The following is a 21,950-nucleotide window of genomic DNA, read 5'->3' as shown; positions in this document are numbered from 1 at the left end:
TTTGTAAAACATAATTTTTTTTTTTTAACAAATATTTATGTAGATACATTAAGCTTTGTTTCTGTAACATTGGCAGAAAGACCGGTAGGTCGATAGCCTTTTTCCTCGGAAATAAAGATTGTTTATATATATATATACTACAAAATGAGTTAAAAACTGCCTCTCTAGCTCATCATGTTACCGAGATATTGAATTTCATAAAGTACTTAAAAAACACCTCTAATATTTTGAAAAGTGAAAAATTTGAAAAGTGCGTTTTTTGTGCTTATTTCACCTAATTTAAGGTTCTTTGGTATAAATTGCTGTGCATTGGAACCCTTATGGAGCAAAATAAAAATTTGCTGGATAAATAAAAATAAAACATAGTTTTCGATAGATCATTTATTTATTGTCCTGCCCGTGTTCGGGCTGAATAATGGGATACATCAGTCGATAGTAAAACGAATCGAGACGGACATTCAGTGGACTTAATATGCTCTCCGATAATATGATATGCGCCAAATTTTAACAGTTTTTCTCGACTCACTTCAGACAACCTCAATAATTATATGGTATCACAAAAATTGCATAAGGAAATTCCTCTGCGACTTAACCATCGTTTCCCTACCTACTTCAAGAATTTTTGAAGTGTGTCGAGGGAAAATACACGTCTGATTACAAACAAAAAATACAGATCGTTTTCGACTAGCCGGTACAGTGATTTGTATGTATGTGTCACAAAACAATTATTGAATCTGATATTTGAAAAACATTTTTTTATATATAAAGGTTTTCTTCGTTAGATTATATTTTGAATTCAAGCTGGTTGAAGCTTCACTATATTGCTAAAATTTCTGCAAAAAAAATTATATTTTTCTCTGGTTTTTCCTAATCATATAATTATTTACCAATAATACTAGGCGGCAAACTTAATCGAAACACTATAACATGATTGGCCATCAGGCAGAAAACAAATTTCTACTTCACACTTATGGGTAAAAACAACTAGAAATACAAAAATGCGTTCTGATATTCAATTTTAGGACTTAATATAATAATAATAATCATTTTTGTTTCGAATACTATTTCAGGGTATTTCTTCTAATTTAATTTGATAAAAAAGTTCGCGTTAACATCGATGTTCTGTACAGTGTTATTAAATGATTTTTGGTTCTTTTTGTTACTATTTTAATCCACCTTTAAGAAACAGTTAGGTAAAAACTACATGCAGCAGTATACTCAAACTAGTTATATAGGAACAATATAGTTTAATAAAAAGTTTCTAGATAAACCCTATAATTTTTTTTTCTATAACAATACTGATAATTTAACATTTTGGCATTTGCGAATTAACTTGAAAGCAACCTTATTAAATATTCAGCAATAACTGTCTTAAAGGTGGACACTCCAAACACAAACATTGTAACTATAATTTTGTCATTTAGACATTTCTAACATTCTTCTTTACAAGCAGGAAGGAGGTATGAACAGCCAACATAACATCGTGTTTATATCACATGCACTTGGTTTGAAGGTTAATAAATACTTAATTATTACACTTTATCGTGGCCCTTTGCACGAGCCTCCACCTAACTAACTTTGTCTCTTTTCATTTTTTTTTGTTAAAGTAAAAAAACACTTTTACTTGTTTTTAGTAATCAATTCCAATAAAGCACACGAAGACAGGTACGGATCGCACTCCGTTGATCGTCCTGTATATTTATAATACTTCGATATGATGATTTTTTTATGTGAGGCTATAACTGTTATGTGTGCGCGATATCTAAAGTAGTTTCACCCTTTTTTTTACACTACCACTAAGAAAGCAACTCTTTCTCGACGTTAATAGTAGGTATGCTATTTATATTTCAGTATTTTTTTCATTTTTTAAACTTGTTAGCGGTTGCTTTACGACCCAAATTTTACCATCAGGTTAGTCCCAGTCTTTTGGCAGAGATATAGTCCTGTGTATATCTTGGTTCTGGAACGGTAACCTGAAGAAGTTTGGTCAAAATGTGTATTTTCAATATCTATAAGAACTGTATGAGGGTTGAAGATTCGTTTCGATGGAGTTTACGTTAGTCCCAATGCATCTGTAATAAACGTGATTTAGGAGGAATAGCAAAAAATATGTAATGTATGTAATACTAGAATTGAAATTTGATTGTTTTAATAAAAGGGCTCAAATATGAGGATAGGATGAAAAGTTAATTGAAATTTGAGACAATTTGTAAATTAGTTCTGAAGTTTTCGTTTCCTTTGTACTTTGTACTTAGTACAGTTAGGTACAAAACCACGAAACAGACTTGAAAAGTAATTAAATCAGTGTGACTTTGGTTGAATGCATTTTATACCCTCATTTTTGGCCTAATGCCTAATTCTGACTTATGTTCATCAAATTTAGCCTGTTTTTAATTTGAAAAAAAAAATAAAAATCAGACTAATCTTTTTAAAAATGGCATAAAGGCCTTAGAGCATCATTGGTGATCTTCCAGAAGATTGTATCAAAAAGTAAGAGTTAGTACCACTTTTGATTGTATTCTTTAACAAGCTGGAGGAAATGTTTTCATCCCATCCTCGTCATAATGTGACGTTCATAAAAGAAATTCTACATTAAGAAATTTACCTTTGCCAAGTGAAGATTTGTTGGACCCCACTACATCGGCTGATCTTATCTCTGAAAAATTAATACAGAATCACCATGTGTTTGCATTGATTACTATGCTAAAAACTAGTAACATAAAAAGCTAGGTATTAATAAATATCAAACAAATAGTACATACAGAGACCAGTCTTTCAGAAAAGACATACTAAATCTAAAAAGTTTAATTAAACAATCTGAAGTATGGTGAACACAGACAGACCCCAGCCATTTTCGTGCATAAGTCCATGGTCATTCAATTCGAATGACCGTGGTGTTTTGGACATAGACGAACATCCAACATCGATAGATAAAAAAAAAGAAGTTCACCTTACTAACCAGTGAAGTGGTACCGAAGAGCTTGTACCATCCGATGACGATGTTGCTCAAATTCAAATCGTCGAGCATAATTTGGGCAACACCCATGAATACTTTCTTACCCTCGATTCGGCCGTAATCACCCCATACAGTGACCTAAAGGTAAATAAAACCTGAATTTTTACCAAACATACTGAAAAGGAAAAACTTACTTGCAGAATACAATTGGTAAAATTCTCCTTAAAAGTGAGCTGTTTTTGATAAAGTGGATCTAAAGTGCGCCTGGCTTGTTGTGTTTTAGCTTTTGCGTAACACTTTTTACCGCACACCAGATATACTTTAACATAAGGGGCTGCAATAATAAAGGTATGTTAGTAAAAAATAGCTTTACAGGTGATAGAAACATACCAGGAAGTACTTTGGACCCGGGTCTGGCTTGCAGACCACGAGCTCGTATAATTTCCACCTCCAAAACTCCTCGTTGATGGCACAATGAAAGTTGAATGTCACCCAAAGAAGGTGCTCCCAACACTTGTCGCCCTACTAACTGACCAGGTCCTAATCCTTCAATAAATTCAGCGAGTTGACCTTCTCCAGTCAATCTCAACGATGGTGACCACCTAATGAATATTTAGAATTTAACCATTCAACAATCTATTATTTGTTCCACAATACATTATTTGTTTATTAAGTTGGTAGAATGGGATAGTAGAAAATTTTCAAATATATAGAGCAAACACAGGAATGTACATAGAGAGAGATAGAGAAAAACCGGGCTAAGAACTAAATGCTACTGGTGTGAGTGAGAATGACGGCTAGAAATCGGTGTATATTATTCAATGCCAGTTAGTTTGTACTTGTATTGGTGCTCTTATTTCCTAAATACATGCAATTTGTACATAGTTGTGACTTTAACCGGTAACATGCATGAATTTGTATAGAAGTAGAAGAGGTACATACCAGCCTTGGCGAAGAATGAAGAAAAGCAGGCGCACAAGCTTCATAGTACCATCTTAGAATGTCAACTGATGAAATCTATCGTTCGTTGTCAACTTTTTAATATTTATGCTAAAATCTCAATACTTTCATCATTAAACAAACTTGCTGAGATCATCAGTTAACGTATTCCTGGTATTTCACAACAATCACAACAAAATAAAAAGAAAGGGCCAGTCAACAGCCAAAAAATAAAGTATAAAATCAAAAAATTAGATAAACCGTCACAATGCAACACCGAAAATTGCCGTTACAAGTCTGCAACCCAACTTACGAAGATCCCTCGGAACTGGAAATCGAGTTTAGACTCGACGCCCTCTGACTACTTTCCGAGGATCTGGACGGGATCACCGGAACCACTTCCTGGGACCGTTGGATGGTGGGTGGTGTCGTCGTGGAGGTTCGTTTCCTACTTCCGGTGTCTGAAGAGTGAAGCGGGTGCGAAAAATCAATCACATTTGTTTTTTTTTTTGGTTCATTTACAATCAGCAATCGCTTTCCGATGAATACCTTTTATTTTCGTATACAAAGCGTTTTGAGAGACATAAAACATGTAAATCATATCTAACAGGTCTCTTATATAAAAAAATCGTTTCGTTGAGCTTTTGTTTGATTAAAGTTCTAGGTAAAGTACATAAATACATTCGTAGAAAAAAATATACTTTTGGAATAAATTAATAGTCACTAACTATACAGGGTGATTCATATTCTTTTGAACACAGAGCAAAGGCATGTAGATGACGTCAAAACTAGTCGAGTTGCCATTTAAAGTTTTTTTTCCATGGTTAATGAGATACAGGGTGTTGAAGATTAAAAAAATATACATATACAGGGTGGTCCCGGTCCAGTTGTAAATGTCAATAATTTACCATTCGATAGCCCATCAAAAAATAAGTTGACATGCATTATGTCATTTTCCTGAAAAATGCTTCCTAAGGAAAATACTGTCGTTTAAAATTCAGTTAAAAAAATCAGTTTCTTGTCATAACTGTCCGTTGGAGCAATTTTGATCAAATTTGGAACAAGTACTTATGAAATTAATACTCCTAATGACGTTTATCAAAACTGTCCAGTGGCATAGATACAGAAAGATTGTTTTCATTTTCGGCCTTATTTCCTACATCACTAGATATTTTTCAAAAATTACACTTTTTTTACTTTTCTTGTTCAGTTTGAAAAAATAAGTAGGTTAGTCAGGTTATCTACTTCTTATAAAATTCTGTATTGAAACTTCGTTTACGAGATAATTGAGTTATTACGTTCAAAGACCCAAAACCAACCCAACCCAACTTAAAAATTGACTTGAAAACTGTGAAAATCGACTTGAGAGGCTTAAAAACTGTCTTTGTAACCAGTTTTCAGACAAATTGAAAGACTTTAGCCTTGAAAACTGTGAAAATCGACTTGAGAGGCTTAAAAACTGTCTTTGTAGCCAGTGGTCATAGTTTTCAGGTAAGTTGAAGAACTTCAATATTCAAAATTGACTTATAGACATGAAAAATTACTTTCTCTAGAATTTTTGACTACAAACTCACACATTTAAACTTTTAAAATTGACTTATTAGACACAAAAAACTTGTGACTCTGAACCAACGAAAAGTGACATCAGAAAATTTGAATTTGAAGTAAGTTTTCATAATTTGAAAACACATTTCAATACGTTAGTATTGAAAATAATTTTAAATACAGGATATGGACACTAGATTCATGAAAATTAACTTGAAGACTAACTTTTCAAGCTTCTTTACTTTGCTTTTCATTTTCTTAGAACTCTGGACTATTTTTAGGGTTTTTTAAACTGCTTTCAGCTTGGAAAATCAAGAATATCTTCGACAAGTTTTTGACATAGCAGACTTAAAAAACAATTTTAACATTATCCATAGGCTTAAAAATGCTTTTTCAAAGCCATTTCAAGCTTTGTCACTATTAAACAGACTTTTAGACACTTCAGTGTTAAAAATTCGACCATTTCTTACAAATCTAGACTTTTTTAGTGCTTTAAGGCTGATTTTAGCCTGAAAAATAGAGTTTTAAGGCTCTTCTCGATCTTCACAATGTTTTGACTTCAGGCCAGTTTGTACAGTGTCCATTAGTCTTGAAAATGTCATTTCAAACCTCTTCACTATTAAATTGACTGCTACACTCATCGGTGCAACAAATTGGAGCATTTCTAAGTAATTCGGACTGTTTTTAGTGTTGTAACACTGAAAAATCGAGTTTCAAACTATTTATATTAGTGAATATATTGAAGGTTCAGTGATGAAAGTAAAAATGTTGGCACTAAATGCTACGATGTTAGTATTGAACACTATTTTTTAGAATTGAAATAGTCCGAAAATTTAATTTGAACTGTTACCAGTGTTTAATTGAATTCTAGACTTATTTTAATCCAGAAAATTGAGTTGTACACCAAATCCGCCAAAGTGTACGACCAAAAATCCTGAAAATAGACTTTTGGACTATCTTTAATCATAGTAAAGTCATTTCTACCTTTAAAATTAACTTTTAGACTACTTTTAGTAGTAAAAAATGATTGTTTTTCGTGTGAAATCCAGTTTCAGACACTCGACAATGGATTGCAGTATAAAAAAACGAATTTTAAAACAATTCCTAGTAGTAAATAACAAGTTTTTAGACTATTTAGTCTTGAATAATCAGTTTTACACTACTTATAGTCTAAAAATGTCTGGAGAAATTTCTGGTATAGAAACTTGGGTTCTGTCTTCCTTAAGAAGCCTTTTTCAGAAAAATGACATAATGCATGTCAACTTATTTTTTTCTGGACTATCGAATGGTGAATTATCGACACTTAAAACTGGACCACCCTGTATAAACACTGCTTCCTTTCGCAAATATTTCCAAAGTGCAATATTCCGAATAAGCTCTACGATTGACATCTTACTTGAACACCCTGTATATGTTGCTGATAACAATACATTGCTGATAATATATTTATCTTCACTCCTCTCCATTTAAATCTAACCATTATGACTCGACTATACTTCGTTTAAGTGTTATTTTAAGGCTTTTTGTTACATTAAAGATCTGATCTGAAAGATAACAAAAAACTCAACGAAAACAAATATAATAGTTAATGTAGTATGCCACTCAAAACTACAAAGTGTTTTAGAATAACATTAATATAATAACAAGGGGTTGTGATTCTAGAACACTCCGCAATACTATGATATTGCTCGCACATCCAAATGCACGAGAAATACCCTGAAATATCTACTAAATAAAAAGCCTGCTATATACTGATATTAGCAAACTGAAACCTATTTGATCGCCAATGTAACATGAAGCGGCAGCTCTAAAGGATCTACGGTCTCGCTATTGAAGAAGACAGGCAGAAAGTTCGATCATCTAAGACTAATATATGAAAATTAGTAGGTAGTACTGCTAGGTAGCACTTTTCAGATAATACAATGTTAAGAGTACTTCTAACTGTCTAAAAAATATGCTAAAATACGGTCTTTGGTGTGTTAGCTGCTAACGTTTAGGTCGTCTCTCTATGTACCGACATACGTGTTTGCTCTGGGGATCAGGATAACGTAGGAAAAGGGATTGTACAGATTAACAATCGAATAAAGCTTTCAGATATCGTTTTACTGTGTAATTTAAACTTTAAATTATATCTTCAGAGGAATTAGAAACTATTGGCCTTAACGAATACACAACCACGAGCTTTTGGTAGAGAGCTTTTTTTGACCAATCGAAAAAAAAAACTAAAGGAGGAAAGTTTAGCACCTGTCGCCGTCCGCTGAGCCTTCACCATCACTGGACGCTGAGGAACCCTGTTTCGACAGTCTAGTGACATCACCAGGAAGTACCTCTTCGGACCGATGTACTGTAAAGGAGGTTTTGCCTCTGCGACCAAATCCCATGCGTCGTTTACGACCTATTCCCAAAGGACGATATGTTCTTTAAAGGATTTTTGGTTAGTCGGGATGAGCAACACGCGTTATTTAAATTTTTCCGGTCATGAACTACACAAAATTGTCTAAAACTCAATTTGGAGGTGATACAATCAATCTGTCTTTCAAATCTAATTTGGTTTCGATGATGAATACTTACAAAACGTTTTTGTTATTTAAATGTAAGCTGGTGGATAGTGACCGTAACATCTGTAAGTATTCCTACCGAAACTGCTTTATAGAGAGCCAATAAGGATCAGAAAACACTAACACCTATTTTAGTGTAAAAAAAAATTCAGATATGACTACAAATAAAAGGAAGACCTGCCGCGCACATACACTTTACACACCAAATGAAGATTTAATAAACACTAGTCTTACCAGTGGCAGAAAGTTGACTAGTGGAGTTGCTCTTTTTATTTAAACCTGAAAACTGGCTTTGGCGATCGCGATCTCTTTCCCGATTTTCTTTTCGATCCCTTTGGGGTACCTCCAGTCCATGCAAATGGCTTACGGCAGTATCGCTCAAGCTTCCATCTAATTACATACAAAAAAATGTAGGTTTGATTGATTTAAACTGTTATTTGTAGGCAAAGAACCATGTTATTTGTAGGCAAAGTTGGTTGATTATATTGATTATTGATAGGTAAGTATTAAAAATTTGGTAACATTTGGTACCAACTTGCTAATTTTAAACTGAACACGTATTATGTATTGTATTTTTGAATTCAAATATTTTTTATGTTCCATAACCAATATCTATCTGCAACGGTTTTCGAGAAATTTACGTTCGAAAAATAAGACATTTTCAGTGTTTTAAGCTCATATGGTCAACTGAATAACAGCAAAATCCTCACCAGCTTTATCTTCTGAGGGAGCTTCCGTATTGGACAAACTCCTGGTGAATTGTCCACGTTTCACCGTGTTGTCTCTTCTGTGATGGTAGTGATGGTGGTGATGATGATGGTTGTCGAAGTCCTCTGGGTATCCCTGGTGGTGATCCGATAAGGAATCCATCCTCTCGCTGGCCGATGAGTTTCTTGTCGGTCTGTATCCTCCAGAATATGAGGTGTATTCAGGGCTAGAAGCCATAAACGTCTTGTCTTAAGTAACTTTGCGTTTTTTTTGCGATGTTAAACTCAAAAAGATTGATTTAACTGTTGCTTTGAACTAACGACTAACGAGATCAGACACCATGTGTCTGGCACAATGTTAGAACGAAACTATGAAAACCATGCCAAAATAACGTTTCTTCTAATTACAGGTTTAAGAGGATGGTAGTACTGGCTGCATTGATGGTATTGGTTTAGTAGTAAAGTTTACAACTTTGATAAGAAAAGTTTAAATGGATGAAAAGAATGCTTCAAAATAAAGACAGTTTTATGAAACATATGTGAGTGAAAGAAGTAAGATAAGACAACAAACTAGCAAATTCTGGTCTTACCCTATAATTCGATTCCCTCTCGGTCGTTCACTCTGTGTGGAAAATGAACTACTCGTAACCGAAACGACCGATTCCATATCGCTATCAAAGTCTCCCAGTCCTAAGATATCCCTATCCCTATCTGGGGATAGTGGTCGTCTATAACCTGAAGATCTCACGTGACTGGTCGTTAAATCACTGTCGCTTAATCCACTATAACGTCTTTCCCAACTCGATCCGCTACTTTTGTAAGCGTGATGGTTATACCTCACTCTTCTACTGTTGGCGGTTCTATCCTCCAAATCTTGGGCCACCCGTTCCTACATTAATCAGCCAAAATTTGGTTTGTAATAATGTTTTGACTCATTCACAATTTGTCAATTAACTTTTTAATAAAAAAATAAAAGACGGACCTGTAAAGCACGAGCCAAAGCTTGGGGCACTTGCGGTAATTGTCTCTTCTTGGGTGAACCTGTTGGTGTTGCTGTTGCTGATCTAGACTTGAAACGAGTACTAGTCATGACGGTGTCGCAATCTGGTGGCGAGAGCGACCGATAGTCAGTAGGCATGCGTCTGGGTGACTTTGATCGCGACCGAGACGAATGATGGTAAATCGGTTGAGGGTCGCCAGGGGCCGCTGAGTGTGATCGGTGAGCACTCACACCATCCTACGTAAATATGGAGTCATTTTAAAACACATAAAGATAAAACAGAAGCTTACCCTTCTATATCGGTAAGGAGTGACTGGTTCCTGATCTCTTCTAGACCGTCTCTCATTCTCTCTAGGTGGACTTGAAGAACTGCCAACGCTACTAACACTAGCCCCATCCGCCCCTCTCCTTTCCCTTCCCCCATCGACCTCACATTCCGAAGGAGTATCGCTGTCCGAAAATCGACTTCCTGTGCTCGGTGGTGACAAATGTTCGCTAGGAGTGAGAGCAACTTCTTCATGAGGACCCAGTTGACGCCACGTGGGCTGTTCGTCCAACGGCCATAGTTCCACCACCGTTTCCCCCAGGAAATCGTTGGCTCCATATCGGACGTAGTCCCAAACCGTAATTTCCACCGCTCTGAGGCGAAGATCTGCTCGACGCAAACCCGAGTAGATAAAGGTTTGGTTCCACATTGGTTCTGTTGTACCTGGTCGTAAATCCGAATATTTAAATTTTAAGCCAAGTACAAACTAATTTGAAAATTGTTACCTGCTAACGTTCTTGTTCTCCTTTTGCTTTTCTCAGATCGATCGGGTAAAAGAAACAATTTACAGTAAGGATTGCGAGGCTGTTGTTCGGCTCTTGGCCTCAATCCAGTGGCGCACACAATGGTGACCAGCAATTGAAGCGTAGCAGCATCAAACCCCAATCGGATTTGGATTCGACCGCCGACACTGCTGGGGGCGGACGCCACGCCCTCTTGCCTCTCAGGGCTGCCCGGTGACGTCACCAAAACGTGAGGTCTTTCGTACAAATCTGAATCCGGCCAAGATACGTTCGGTTGTCCTAAACAGAAGACACGAAGTTCCAAATTTTATTGTAAATTTATTTTAAAGTTTGCTTTAACAGTAGTTGTTGCTCCCATAAAGACTTTTTCCTAACCTAACTTTATTAAGACTATATGCTATTATAATAAGAGGCAAAATAAGGAAGAAGGTACACACCGAATTAAACATGAATGCAAACAGAGAAAGAGATTAAAATAAAGTGCAAAACAAGTATAAATGGAGATGAGTCCAGTGATAAAGGGATATAGTACCTCTTTGGGCTGCGAATTGTCTCCAAGTAGCTTTGGCCACTCTTCGATTGCCTATAGGTCTACTGACTATAAGTTCGACGTTTGCTTCTTGTTTGCTTTCTGCTATTATTTCAGCTACTTCTTGATACGATTTGCCTTGGAGTAATCGCCCGTTCCATTCGATTACTTCATCTCCTAAAACACGATAGTATTGGATGCCACAAGTTGGAAAAAAGATGTAGAATACAGTTGTAGTTTTTGTATTTACTCGTTTTGCTTATTACATTCACTTTGCTTTAGTACTACAAGTGTCACATGTCAGCAAATGCTTTGAACTTCTATAAACTGTTCTTTATCATGTCAGGCAAAGTATGTGATACCAGCAGAAAGACAAAATCTACTAAATATAGGAAATTTAATAATACATTTGATTGTATGTTCAGAGATAAAACAAAATAAATTGCCTCTAATATATGTTTAGTAGCAGAAAGTTTTTAAAAAAAAATTGTTAACTCACCAGGTCTAAGTTGGCCATCCACATCTGCAATGCTGCCTTTCTTAACTTTGTCGATTATGGCACCTTTGCAGCCGTTTTCCAACACTTTACCGCCAACCACTTTGAGACCCAAAATGGCGGCGCTGGAGCCAGCTGCCTCACTGCCGCCCCTCCTCAATATCATATGTCCCAGCATTTTGGTACCATCCGAAGACACTTGCCATTGATGGGGGTGCTGTCAAAACCAAGGTCACAATGGAAAAAAAAACAAAAATTGTGCCGCTAATAACATTTGCGACTAACACAGAACGAGCTGAGCGAAGCAACGTGCGTGCGCACACAGAAAAATCAAATTGGATAACAATATAGACAACAATAATAACATGCAAAAAATATGAAAATGCGATAGGCAAAACAAGCAATTAACGAATATTCCTCCTCCTCCTAGAGATGAGGAGGACGGCGTTCTACGTAGAGGCGCATCGTCTACGTGTTTTTTTTTTGATTATGCACCTTTGGAAAGTCTCCTCGGGTTGAGTCCTCGCTGGAAGTAAAAGTGGAAGACGTGTCGATTCCAGAGTCGCGATGCGAATCTTGAGAACCCTGAGAACCCTGCCGACCCTCCTGATGGTCAAAACGGACGGTTTTCTTTCTGCGTTCAGTGAATCCTCGATTGTCCGCCGTAACGTCTTGGAGGGGTCGGTGAGGGGGCGCTACTATGTAGTGGCTCAATGGCGGCCAATCATCAGTCATCTCCACTCCTAAAACGCATCCCCTGAGGATTCTAGCTATCCTACATCTATCTAGATGGGTTCACCGTTTGTGAATCATAATATAGGGTTGCCAGATCATTTTAAAAAAGTGGGAAATATTTCCAATAAACTCTCAAGGAGATTCTACTCTTTGTAACTCTGTTTGGCAAAGTATTGTCTTTCTTTCAAAAACTTGTCTTTCTTGGAAAAATTAAGAATAGTTCAGTTGGAGAGAAATAAATGCTCACTCTAAAAATATGTGAAATTGCATGATAAGAAAACAGGACAAAATAAAGTTATTGTAGTTCAACCCATTTAGCATAAATTTAAAATGATACTTGGTTGCTAACACTCTCTAATCCAAACTAAACTGGCAACCCTCCTACCCTAACTAATTAAATTAACATCCTCTTAACTGATGGCTGTAAAAGTTAATAAAACAATGTAAAAAAAGAGCAAAAATCGAACGATGCATCTGACAAAACACAGCAAAGAGAGAAGAAAAAAGTGCTGAAGCTGCGTGAAACACCGCCAATATCATCGCATCGTCATGCATACCAGCGGCGTATCCACCGGATATTTAGCACTGTTCTTGGAGAGATACGCCACTGGTTGGCCGATCATTAAAAAAAGAAAAACGACAACATTCATCGAACGAGTCAGAGTCGTCCCTCACCGCTAGAAATTTTTTGATTTTTTCGTCGAGGAGCGCTTGCTTGGTCAATGTTTCGGATAATTTATCTCCGTCAGAACTTTCCTGCAGGCTTCCTATAAAATCCCCAAGATGTCGCTAAATTTAGACTTGTCAGTGTCATTTCTCAAAAACTCGGCAAGGTGTCTATTGTTTTTATAACTAAAATTCAAACAGTTAAACTCCTTGCAGAATCTTTGAGTTGGACACCACTATGCATCACCATCACAGTGATAAGAAATATTATTTCCATCATCATTACTATTTACCATCACCATCACCACTAAATAAAACTGCTTAAATGGGAGCAACAACCTCATATAAACAACCACACATAAAACCAACCAATAAGCAAAGCTACGCTTACCTTTTTCACTGTCGCTGCCATACTCTGGAGTACTCTTAAGGTCCTCCTCCGAGCTGGAGTAGGAGTGCATTGGAGGCTGTGGAGGGGCTATCGACTGTTGTTGGTGTTTTGGTTGGCGTTTGTGTTTTTTGGGAGCGCCACCACCACTTTGGCCTTGTAGGCGTTCTTGCCGGATGTCCGGTTGATTGGCTGGATTTGGTTCCGGGTAACTACTGTAAGTTGAAAATTGTCAGTAGTTTAAAACAATGAAGAAGATTGCAATTTTGACTGTTAACAATATACTTACATCCTAGGCAATAGATGGGGATGAGCTCTCATCAGTCCATCCAACTCTCCTTGATAAAACATTGGATCTTCCTCGTTGTATTGTTGTTTGTATCGATCGCATGAAGGTGTTCTTGATTGTTCTTCCGAATATTGCCTACGTAAAACACTACCCGACCTATACCATCATTAATGATTAAATTTCAAAAACACACCAAACCTAAACTTACCTTTGTAGAGGTTGATTTTCTTTTTCGGCCGCCGAGTGAGCTCTTTCCAATTTTGGCCGTTTATCTGATTGCGACATGTTAGTAAGAATGGCACTTTCTGGATCGGATATCACAGCTTGCATACCACCCTGGATCCATTGTCCAGTGCGACCGAGAAGTTCCTGTTTCTTTCGGCAGAGAATACAAACCCAAACAGACTGAAAGTTAAATTGGATTAAAAAGATAAAACATTGACATCCACATATTTTAAAAACTAATGTTATAAATAGAAAGTTGAATTACTGAAAACATAATTTTGGTGCATCTTCTTCAAAAGTGTATCATGAAATAGAGTTTGTATTTTGGCAACGTTGATTTTAATGTAAATTTCAAGCTTTTCCATGTGGAAAAGGTGTTTTAGAGTTGACATTATTTCATTCTGTGAAGGTTTGGCGTGAACTTAAAACGCTGTGACACTTCTTCCAAAATTCCATTGCCATGGTTGTATATAAAGTCATATTTTTCAGTTTATTTTTGGAATCTAAATAAAATATTAAGCAATAGTATTTATATCTAAGAAGGATAATTTAAAATACTGAGAACATTTTTTGTAAAAAAAATTCTCGATAATTTACAGTTTTTCCTAAATTCTTTGTGAAGAAAATTTCTTCTTTTTTTGAAAGGTTCTTTATTATTTTTAAAACGAATTCAAACGAGTTTCCACCCTGTTCCAAAGTTGATACTGTTTTATTCTGCGTGGGTTTTCTATTACACCACACGTAGGGGTGCGTGGGGTCAACTCGTGACGTTTAATCAAGGTGGTAAAATTTCAATGTTCAAACAAAACAACCCTATATAAACAGAAACTTGTGTTTTCTCTGACGTTCTTTAATAGCGTCTATTTGTGTGTTCTTTACCGAAGCTAATGACGTAAATCACTTTAATCTCCCCCCTATCTTCATTAATGTGTGTGTGTGTGTTCATTTATCGTGTCATTCATGAAAATGTGCATTTTCCCATGCATCAGAGTCGGGTGCTTTTTGTCAATAGAGAGGTTTTATCTAATTTAAGGAAATAAAATTGGTTTGGATATTGATAAACTAAATCATCAGGATACTAGGTCAAATTGATATATTGTGTTTACCTTTCCAGATCGTAACGTCACTTTTCCTCCACACCTGGCACAACATCGAATAGTACAATAGTTGCAAATGTGGCCTACACCATCCGCAAACTTAGTTTTGAGGCAAATGTGACAGGTTGCTTCCAATTCCACTCCGGCTTTCTTTTGTTGCTCGTTTCTGGCTCTTATTTGTTGTTCTAGAGATTGTACTTCGTCAGCCTTCTTCCTACAATTATAATTATTATTTATGAAACTATTTAGATTTAGTTTTAATGTCAAAATTCCTACTCAATATAAGAGAAAAGGGGAATGTTTTGTGTGTGACATATTCTGACTGAAATAAAAAAATAGTAAAGGTACCAGCTTATATTAACTCAAATATAATTAAAAAAAGAAATACTGCTGTACTGCAATTTGACTTTCCATATCACAAAAATGCAACTTTTAAAACTTCCTAACCCTTATCATCTGGTGCATTCTGTCTATTCAAAATCAATTTGGGACACTCTGTAAAGCCCTTAGAAAAGCTTCTATATCTAAAGTAAAACATTTTGCTTAAATTGCTTTGTGCCAGAAAGAGATAAGATACTGGTTCTAGTATGCCATGAGCTGATAATTTTAACATACAGGGTGTCACACGACGACATTTTAACTGAAAGTTTAGTTAATAGTTAGTGTTGCCATATTGGTTGAGTGCTCTAAGGTTGGGTGCAACATATTGCAATTTTTTAATATCTCTGTATAGGTACCTACAATACAAAGTTAAATAAAAATTTAAAATTTTGGATTTTTCAAAAGGAGGTTATGCGGAAAATGCGAAAAATTTCTTTTAAGGTTACTGAAGTAAAAATCACTGAAATTAAACAAATGATCTATTAAACAAAGATAATTTTTTTGTCATTTATTCCCATGCTATTCAGAATTACATACGCTTATCTTTTTGACGTCATTTTAAGGCATATTTATTGACTTATTTCAGGACTAAAACTAACAATTTTCCAACTATCGAATTTTGTAATTCGGGTTTTTCCATACTATGTAGGTATTTGTTATGGAAATTATATAATGTTCATGTTAAAATGTTTTGTTAATGTTTAAAATGGAAAGAGAATTTCTAGAAAATTACAGTAAAGTGGGGTAACCTAGGAAAAAGTGAGTAAAAATGTGATGTTTCAAGAAAACAGATGACAAAATGAACAAAAAATTGGAATTATGTATCAATAAACTTTCATTAAACTTGTTCTTTTACTTCTTGATAGATTTTGCCGTACTGCTCGGATTAGTGGGTGTCATAGATGTTAAAATTAGAAACTCGCCTACCTCATGACCTCTTGTTCCCGTTCTTCTTCCTCCTTCTGCCGGACCATAACTGATTCGATGATGGCCCGCTCTTCGGGAGTCAAATGGGACAAATCCGGCCCTTCTTCCATTCTAGCCCCCCTCGGGCATCACCCCGGTTCTCCAGCCTATCTCACCACAAGCCAACCATCACTTTCCATTTTCAACATCTTACACTATATGTACAAATATCACCTGATTTTATAGCAACCCGACCTCAAAGCTTAACAAATTCAGTCACCAAATCGGAATGAAATCACTGAAATCAGGTAAAGTATGGGCTGAGTATATCCAGTCGAATGTCCACTGTCATATTTGATAATATTAAATGTCGTGCCCTTTTCGGTCGGGCTATTATGAAAAAAGGAGCCAGAAATGTGATAAATGCTGTCCTAAATGAATCGACGATCGCGGACACATACACATAAAACTGCGAATAAAGCCCTTAAGGGCTCGATTATTGAAGCAGTAAAGTGAAACACCCTTTAGGGTCAGACAGTCAAAAAACTGCACCGCAGCATGCGGAACTGCTCCCGAGACTCGATCCGGGACACTAGCAGGATCGCTCGCACTCGCACTACGTCTTTAGTTAACGGACTGGGAATCTTTTTAATCGGCCTGTTTGTGTCCGACGATCTACGGCCAAATATCACAGTTGCTATTACCCATTCATAGGCTTTTAATAAATAATGGGATGAGTGAAGACACGGCCAATGGCAACGATGAGCGCGGTGACGTCACGCGATAACGATATTGATCTGGAACGCGGGGCAGGCGCTCCCGTAGTCTCAAATCGCCCCCTTACGACTAGCCAGACCCATATAACGTGATAACAGGGTGAGGTTGTATATCTGGCACGTTATACGTTAATATCAATAGTCACAACACCAATATGACGCTGACAATCTATAGAATGTCATTGATGAACAGAGTGCAAGTTGCTGTTGAGTATTTTCAGTAAAATCCTATACTGTGCGATTTTGTAATTTGCAACATCAACTTTCACCTCAACACAAAGAATTTACAACTTTCTTAATCAACTTAAGTCATTGTATAAAACCTTTTTGGTATATGAAGAAGGTGCAGTTGTGTGGCCTGCTAAGTCATCGGATCTAACACTTTTAGATTTTTTTATGACCTAATTGTCACTGTAAATCCTCTGCCACGCAATAAGTAAATGCTACAGGAATATTTCGATAGTGAGACTACTTTAATATTGAAAAATGTAATTCAAGTAATTGAACTACTACAGTTGAATTACTTTTCAAAATCAAAGTAGCTGCTAATGCATGGTAATTATTGATGTTACAGTTTTTTCAATAGTTGAAGTCAATCACAAATTACTTTCAGAGTAAATTATATAACTACTTTGTTTTTAAGTGTTGTTCTAATTAAGTTTTTCGTGCCTTGAATTATATTTATTACATTCAAGTATCAATTACTGTGAGTCCCTGAGAAACAATTTCAACTTTCTGTATTTTCTTTTCCTTGACAGAGTTAAGGAAAAGTCTAAAGAAAAACATTGTAGCTAGTTTAATTTTCTACTAAAACCTTAGAAAGACATTTTGTCCTTAAGGGCTTCAGAAAAGAGATATTTACTTAGAAATGAGAATTAAGCGCAAAGTGTTTAAACGTCTACTTACGGAAATCCCTTGTAACTCGGTCACGTGACAAAATTCAGGAAAATGTAAAAAAACAACAATTTTAGAAAAATTAATTTTCTACGAAAACCTGAGAGGGACATTTTGTGCTTTTCCGAAAACTAAGACAAGATTTGTGAGTCCCTATAAATACAATATCAACCTTCTGAATTTTCTTAAATATAGAGCTCAAAACTCAACAGATCTCTATTCATACAATAGTCTCATCTTTGTCTGACACCACAGTACCAACAGAGAGGCCCTAATAAAGATGCGCGGTTGTCATATCTATAGATATCCATAGATTTTGAAAATGGTGGCAAACTCCTATAGTTCGTCAAATGAAAAGTTTCAATATACTCAGGTGTATTCCAGAGCAAATTACGGCTTAAATCGGATTAAAAAACGTGCGGTGAGTTTAGATATTCGCCGACAAAGGGAATTATTTATGGATGATGGACACTTTGAGCGTTAACACGCAGAAAAAGCGCGGGTCTTATTTTTAGATCATTCAATATTTTTTCACATGTGTAATATAAGGTGTCCATACGAAAGAAATTGTTTTAGTATAAATTTATTTTTAAGGCTCAGTTTGCTGGATATTTGAAAAATACTTTCCGCAATTAAGGAAAAAAATGCAATTTCTTTCATTCAACTAACGTAGTAGTTTAAAGTTTTGAAATTGTCAACCTAACACTCATTTGCAAGAAAATGTGCAAAATCAAATCTCGAACGTACCTAAAAGAACGCTAACTTACAAACGGAACGCGCTTTACACTTGACACTCGACATTATTGACGCAACGACGTTTACACACACAAAGTTGAGGTTAAGTGAGCTTGTTAATCAACATAAAACAAACAAAATATTAGAAATATTTTCTTATATTGTACAGTTCCCGTGCTTGAGTGTGTGTAAAAACTTTCCCCATGGCTAATGACAAAAAAAGACGGTCACGTAGCAAGGAACGTACCGATAAAGACCGCGATAAAAGAGCCAAACGTTCTCGTTCTAAAAGCAAAGATAGAACCCACAAAAGACACAGATCACGATCCCGGGAAAGATACGACCGACAGGATCGGCGAGACGATAGATTCGATAGAAGGGATGATAAATTTGACAAGGATAAGCACAGAACTGACCGAGATAGAGACCGAAATGATGAAAAGGATAGGAAACAGAAGGATTCAAAGAAAACCCCACCGCCTGAAGAACAGGATGTGAAAGCTGATGCAAAACCTGACGTAAAGCCGGAAGTACCACACAAAAAAGAGCCTTTATCTTTAGAAGAGTTGTTGGCTAAAAAGAAAGCTGAGGAGGCTGCAAAAAGTAAGCCAGTTTTCCTAACCAAAGAACAACGTGCCGCTGAAGCATTGAAACGTCGCCAGGAAGAAGTGGACAAACAACGTAAACTACAAGAAGAGGAACGAAAAATCATCCAAAGTCTTCAAGTCAGTCGTCAGGAAGACAAGAAGGATGATAAAGACAGAGACAGAAGAGCAAGAGATCGCGAGCGCGAGGAAGAAAAACAAAAAGACAAAGATAAGGAAAAAGAACAAGACGCGATTAAAGAACGTTACCTAGGTCTAATAAAGAAGAAACGCAGGGTAAGAAGATTGAATGATCGTAAATTTGTGTTTGATTGGGATGCTGGTGAAGACACTTCACAAGATTATAATTCTTTATACAAGGAAAAGCATCAAGTTCAATTTTTTGGTAGAGGCAATTTGGCTGGCATTGATATAAAAGCCCAAAAAAGAGATCAAAGCAAATTCTATGGAGAACTGCTTGAAAAACGCAGAACTGAGGCTGAAAAAGCTCAGGAAAAAGTCAGACTAAAAAAAGTGAAAAGAAGGGAAGAAAAACAGCTGTGGGACGACCGGCACTGGTCCGAAAAAGAAAAAGAAGAAATGACTGAGCGAGATTGGCGTATTTTCCGTGAAGATTACAACATCACCATTAAAGGTGGCAAAATTCCTGAACCAATACGCACATGGAAAGAATCAGGCATCCACAAAGACCTGTTGGAAATTATTGAGAAAATTGGCTACAAGGACCCCACTCCCATTCAAAGGCAAGCTATTCCCATTGGAATGCAGAACAGAGATATTATAGGTGTGGCCGAAACTGGTTCAGGAAAAACTCTAGCTTTCCTGATTCCATTATTATCCTGGATTCAATCTTTACCAAAAATCGAACGTAACGAAGTAGCCGATCAGGGTCCTTACGCAATAATTTTAGCCCCGACTCGTGAATTGGCCCAGCAAATTGAAGAAGAAACCGTCAAATTTGGACAACCTTTAGGCATTAGAACTGTGGTGGTTGTAGGAGGTTTGAGTAGGGAGGAGCAAGGTTTTAGATTGAGAATGGGTTGCGAAATCGTTATTGCCACGCCTGGTCGTCTTATCGACGTATTGGAAAATCGATACTTGGTTTTGAACCAATGTACTTATATTGTTTTGGATGAAGCTGACAGAATGATTGATTTAGGTAAGTTTGATTTAAATGCTTTTCTGATTTGTCTGCAATGGTAGTAGGTGTGAACCACCTACCTTTATTCTAAAAAATCAAGAATTACAAGGGATTTCTTCATATTGCCCTTATTACTTGGAAACTTAATGGATTTTAAAAAAGTATGACTAGTTTTATTAGATATTATCTGCTGTTACGGAAATATTACTTTACTTTATAGGGCTTGATAACCAAAGAACAAAAATTTCATCCCAGTATATCAACTGGATGACAACAATACTTATCTAAAAAAAAAAAATGTTCAATACAATTTTGTAGGAAATTATAGGAAACAGTAGACCAAACATAAATTTTATGGGAAAGAGGTGTTAAGTTACCCATCAAAATTTGAATTACAATGACCTTTTCACTTTTTTTACAGAAAATCCTTAACATTAAATTTAAATACAGGTAGGTATAATTATAAAGCTCCGCACTCTGTTTGCCGCGCCAACGGTTTTAATATTTTACATTCAAAGTTAATTAGTAGACAAATATTTACATTGTATTTGTGCATCTATTACTTCAGCTGCCTTACTCCTTGGTAATTTCTGTAGTAAAACATTTAAATTTGTGTTAATTACTGTTACTGACTTTATTTACTTTAATTTTATATTTATATAGGTTTCGAACCTGATGTACAAAAAATCTTGGAGTACATGCCGGTATCTAACCTAAAACCAGACACTGAAGAAGCTGAAGACAGCAAAATCCTCCTGGCAAACTACAACAGTAAAAAGAAGTATCGTCAAACTGTCATGTTTACGGCAACCATGCCTCCAGCTGTGGAGCGTTTGGCAAGAAATTATCTTAGACGACCAGCCGTAGTCTATATTGGATCCATTGGTAAACCGACAGAGAGAGTGGAACAAATCGTACATATCGTGGGCGAAAACGACAAAAGACGCAAACTCATGGAATACTTATCGAAAGGAGTTGATCCTCCTATTATTATTTTCGTAAACCAAAAGAAAGGTGCGGACGTGCTGGCTAAAGGTTTGGAAAAACTTGGATACAACGCCTGTACGTTGCACGGTGGTAAAGGTCAAGAACAGAGAGAGTATGCTTTGGCTAGTTTGAAATCTGGAGCCAAAGATATGTTGGTGGCCACTGATGTAGCTGGGAGAGGTATTGACATTAAGGACGTGTCTATGGTTATTAATTATGACATGGCTAAGACCATTGAAGGTATTCTAGTAAAGTTTACACATTTTCAAGTTAATTATGTTATTTCACTTTGTTTCAGATTACACACATCGTATCGGTCGTACTGGTCGTGCAGGCAAAACTGGTATTGCTGTTAGTTTTTGCACTAACGACGATTCGGCTTTGTTCTACGATCTTAAGCAAATGTTGCTTTCATCTCCGGTATCCACATGTCCACCGGAGCTTATGAACCATTCAGAGTGTCAGAATAAACCCAATCAGCCCAAGAGGCGACGGGATGAAATGATTTTTGTCTGAATTTGGTTAAAAAAATGTAATTAAGCTTGAATAAAATATTCGTAACTGTAATGTTTGAATTTAAATATTGAACGATTAGAGGTTATTAAA

At 36.2% G+C, this 21,950-nt stretch overlaps 2 protein-coding genes across 7 annotated transcripts; one reads left to right on the top strand and one right to left on the bottom strand.

Moving 5' to 3' along the window:
* Positions 1-363: 363 nt before the first annotated feature.
* On the bottom strand, positions 364-17,366 carry Rim (Rab3 interacting molecule). Of its 6 annotated transcripts, XM_081985247.1 has the most exons (21): positions 16,441-17,365; positions 16,228-16,373; positions 14,929-15,133; positions 13,806-14,002; positions 13,598-13,753; positions 13,312-13,523; positions 12,015-12,262; positions 11,523-11,736; positions 11,027-11,200; positions 10,477-10,773; positions 9,996-10,414; positions 9,688-9,942; positions 9,296-9,594; positions 8,709-8,932; positions 8,233-8,388; positions 7,685-7,835; positions 3,347-3,558; positions 3,151-3,290; positions 2,951-3,094; positions 2,606-2,656; positions 364-2,072 (listed from the first exon to the last, which is right to left on the bottom strand). In XM_081985247.1, the coding sequence occupies exons 2-20, from the start codon at positions 16,335-16,337 to the stop codon at positions 2,651-2,653; spliced, it is 3,819 nt and encodes a 1,272-aa protein (XP_081841373.1). In that variant the 5' UTR covers positions 16,338-16,373; positions 16,441-17,365; the 3' UTR covers positions 364-2,072; positions 2,606-2,650. The 6 variants fall into 6 exon arrangements, with proteins under 6 accessions (XP_081841373.1, XP_081841374.1, XP_081841375.1 ...); XM_081985248.1 differs by lacking the exon at positions 7,685-7,835 and adding an exon at positions 4,209-4,356 and having other exon boundaries at positions 16,228-17,366; XM_081985249.1 differs by having other exon boundaries at positions 2,960-3,094; positions 16,228-17,364.
* A 1,328-nt stretch (positions 17,367-18,694) lies between these two features.
* Positions 18,695-21,911, top strand: LOC145732767 (putative ATP-dependent RNA helicase DDX23). The gene is made up of 3 exons (XM_081985256.1): positions 18,695-20,375; positions 21,021-21,584; positions 21,643-21,911. The coding sequence occupies exons 1-3, from the start codon at positions 18,815-18,817 to the stop codon at positions 21,858-21,860; spliced, it is 2,343 nt and encodes a 780-aa protein (XP_081841382.1). The 5' UTR covers positions 18,695-18,814; the 3' UTR covers positions 21,861-21,911.
* Positions 21,912-21,950: the final 39 nt, after the last annotated feature.

This window comes from Ips typographus, linkage group LG8, assembly GCF_016097725.1.
Source record: "Ips typographus isolate SLU linkage group LG8, UJ_Ityp_2.0, whole genome shotgun sequence".
NCBI classification, from domain to species: domain Eukaryota; kingdom Metazoa; phylum Arthropoda; class Insecta; order Coleoptera; family Curculionidae; genus Ips; species Ips typographus.
The sequence above is the reverse complement of the archived record's forward strand: the minus strand, read 5'-3'. Positions and strand labels throughout refer to the sequence as shown.

Bases quoted from the DNA above. Each gene is read 5' to 3' on its own strand.
- Rim (XM_081985247.1), bottom strand. From the start codon at position 16,337: ATGGAAGAAGGGCCGGATTTGTCCCATTTGACTCCCGAAGAGCGGGCC. The intron at 9,943-9,995 runs GTAAGCTTCTGT...ATATTTACGTAG, and splicing joins CTCCTTACCGATATAGAAGG to GATGGTGTGAGTGCTCACCG. The intron at 8,933-9,295 runs GTAAGACCAGAA...TATGGCTTCTAG, and splicing joins AGAGGGAATCGAATTATAGG to CCCTGAATACACCTCATATT.
- LOC145732767 (XM_081985256.1), top strand. From the start codon at position 18,815: ATGGCTAATGACAAAAAAAGACGGTCACGTAGCAAGGAACGTACCGAT. The intron at 20,376-21,020 runs GTAAGTTTGATT...ATATTTATATAG, and splicing joins TGACAGAATGATTGATTTAG to GTTTCGAACCTGATGTACAA. The intron at 21,585-21,642 runs GTATTCTAGTAA...ACTTTGTTTCAG, and splicing joins CATGGCTAAGACCATTGAAG to ATTACACACATCGTATCGGT.